This window comes from Colobus angolensis, unplaced genomic scaffold (genome assembly GCF_000951035.1).
Source record: "Colobus angolensis palliatus isolate OR3802 unplaced genomic scaffold, Cang.pa_1.0 Scaffold23, whole genome shotgun sequence".
NCBI lineage: Eukaryota > Metazoa > Chordata > Mammalia > Primates > Cercopithecidae > Colobus > Colobus angolensis.
The window spans coordinates 17,936,868-17,938,722 of NW_012115488.1; the positions used below are offsets into that span (position 1 = coordinate 17,936,868).

Sequence of the window (1,855 nt, forward strand, 5' to 3'; positions counted from 1 at the left end):
GTCATTAATTGAATCATTAAAGCTTCATTAAATTTTCCTTTGAGTAAAAAAGAATTGATCATTTAATTCTGAAAACATTTAAACATTTATTTGGCCAATTAACTCAGATTTTTGTTAGTTGTTTATTCTGAACATCTCCTTTAGTGTCTCTATTAGTCAAACTACCTGGCCTAATAAAACCTTGAATAGATTCTCAGTCTGTGGATTGGGGTCCAAACGTAAATGGACTTAGGAGAAGTCCTGTAGAATTGGGAGGAGAACACAGAGAATAATTATTTGAATTTAAATTATGATTTTTAAAAATTCAAAGCATTTTTTCACTTTATTAAAGATAGGAATTAGCATATAACTAACTGCTTTATTGTTACAGCTAATGGATATAAGAACTGAAACTATATTGCTGACATTACCCAGCCCAAAGTTGGCTGTGCCCATCATGGCAATTATCACATTTTATCATCATGCAATTGTCAACCTATGAGAATCTTCCCAAGAGCTTCCGTGACCTTCTGTGTCGCATGTTAATTATGCATCCTTTACAATAAAATAAATACAGTGTTATTGTTACTATTTATGTCTTTTCTTAAGAATGAACTTACTAGATATTTTAATGTAATAAGATGGAAATTTCAGAGAGATCAAGGTATAGAAATAAGCCGATATTACATAATTCTTTTTTTTTTTGAACTTTGAACATTTATTACACGTTTAACAATATTTCAAAATTATTGATAATTCCTTTGGATGTGATACGCTTTGTAATTATGTTTTAATGAGCTCTCATCTTGGAGAGATACATTCTCTCTGAGATACAAGAAATATTTATAGAAGAAATAATCCGATGCCTGAGATCAGCTTCAAAAGAACCAAGGATGGGGCAGGGACGGGTTGTAGGTGGTCGGTAGTCAGGGCTATGTACTGGGTACAAGGAGGTTCGTTGTACTGTTCTTCGGTCTGTTGCGCAGGTTCGAAATGTTTCCTAATTAAAAAGCCTAAAAAGGGACTTGGCAAGCTCCCATCCAGCCTTCAACCCCACAATATGGAGAGCACTTAGGTCCGAGGCGTTCCTGCTCCCCAGCTCCCTGCAAAAACAGCGCCAGGCAAGGTGGCAAGATGAGGGCGATGCTTCTATGGGGGTCCCGCCGACAGCATCGCGATCCTCAATGGCTCAGCGACTTGCGGCCCTTGAGCATTCGGCGAAGGATGACCTGGACGCCGGCCGGCGTCTTCCGTTTGATGTTGCTCGGCTGATACTCGTTTCCACGAGTCTTGCCCCGGGGCTGCTGCGGGGTGGGGAGGCCCCAGGCGTCCGGGAACCCCAGCCAGGCCCGGGGCTGGAGCCACCTGCCACCCAGCAACGCTGCCGACCTACTCGTGGGGCCCAACAGGGATCCAGCCAAGAGAGCCATGGGTCCCGCAGGCCCGGCCGCCGGCGATTCCGGAGCCCAGAGGCGCCCCCATAATTCTTTATTTTCTATTAAGTGTAATGCCCAAATAGTACTTAGTTCTTACCTGCATTGCTTCTGTGACCAAAGTTAGGAAACTTCTATTTGTGTAGGAGTTGGTGGGCCCCTGAATGGTGTGCTTGGTGCTGGGTAAATGACTGGTGTGTGTGTACATTGTGTCTGGTGTACACGACCTCCAGCTGAACCTTTTCAGAGAATATCTGGGCTACCAGTCCAGTGAGGAAAGAAGTGTAATTTTTTCATGTTACTCTCACCTAAGGTAGCAGTTTTAGGTCCATGCTAAATTTAAGTAAAACATCAGCTCGTGATGTAATCAGACCTGAATATGTGAATGATGGGACCATATATTCAATAGGGTGAGCCAGCTGGATCTCTAAACAAAAGGTATT

General features: G+C 42.6%; 1 protein-coding gene across 1 annotated transcript; it reads right to left on the reverse strand.

Annotated features, from left to right (window-relative positions):
- Positions 1-685: 685 nt before the first annotated feature.
- LOC105513440 (39S ribosomal protein L34, mitochondrial-like) lies at positions 686-1,419 on the reverse strand. The gene has a single exon (XM_011944303.1). It carries the CDS (start codon positions 1,407-1,409, stop codon positions 1,161-1,163), a length of 249 nt encoding a protein of 82 aa, XP_011799693.1. The 5' UTR covers positions 1,410-1,419; the 3' UTR covers positions 686-1,160.
- Between the last annotated feature and the right edge of the window lie 436 nt (positions 1,420-1,855).

Bases quoted from the DNA above. Each gene is read 5' to 3' on its own strand.
- LOC105513440 (XM_011944303.1), bottom strand. From the start codon at position 1,409: ATGGCTCTCTTGGCTGGATCCCTGTTGGGCCCCACGAGTAGGTCGGCA.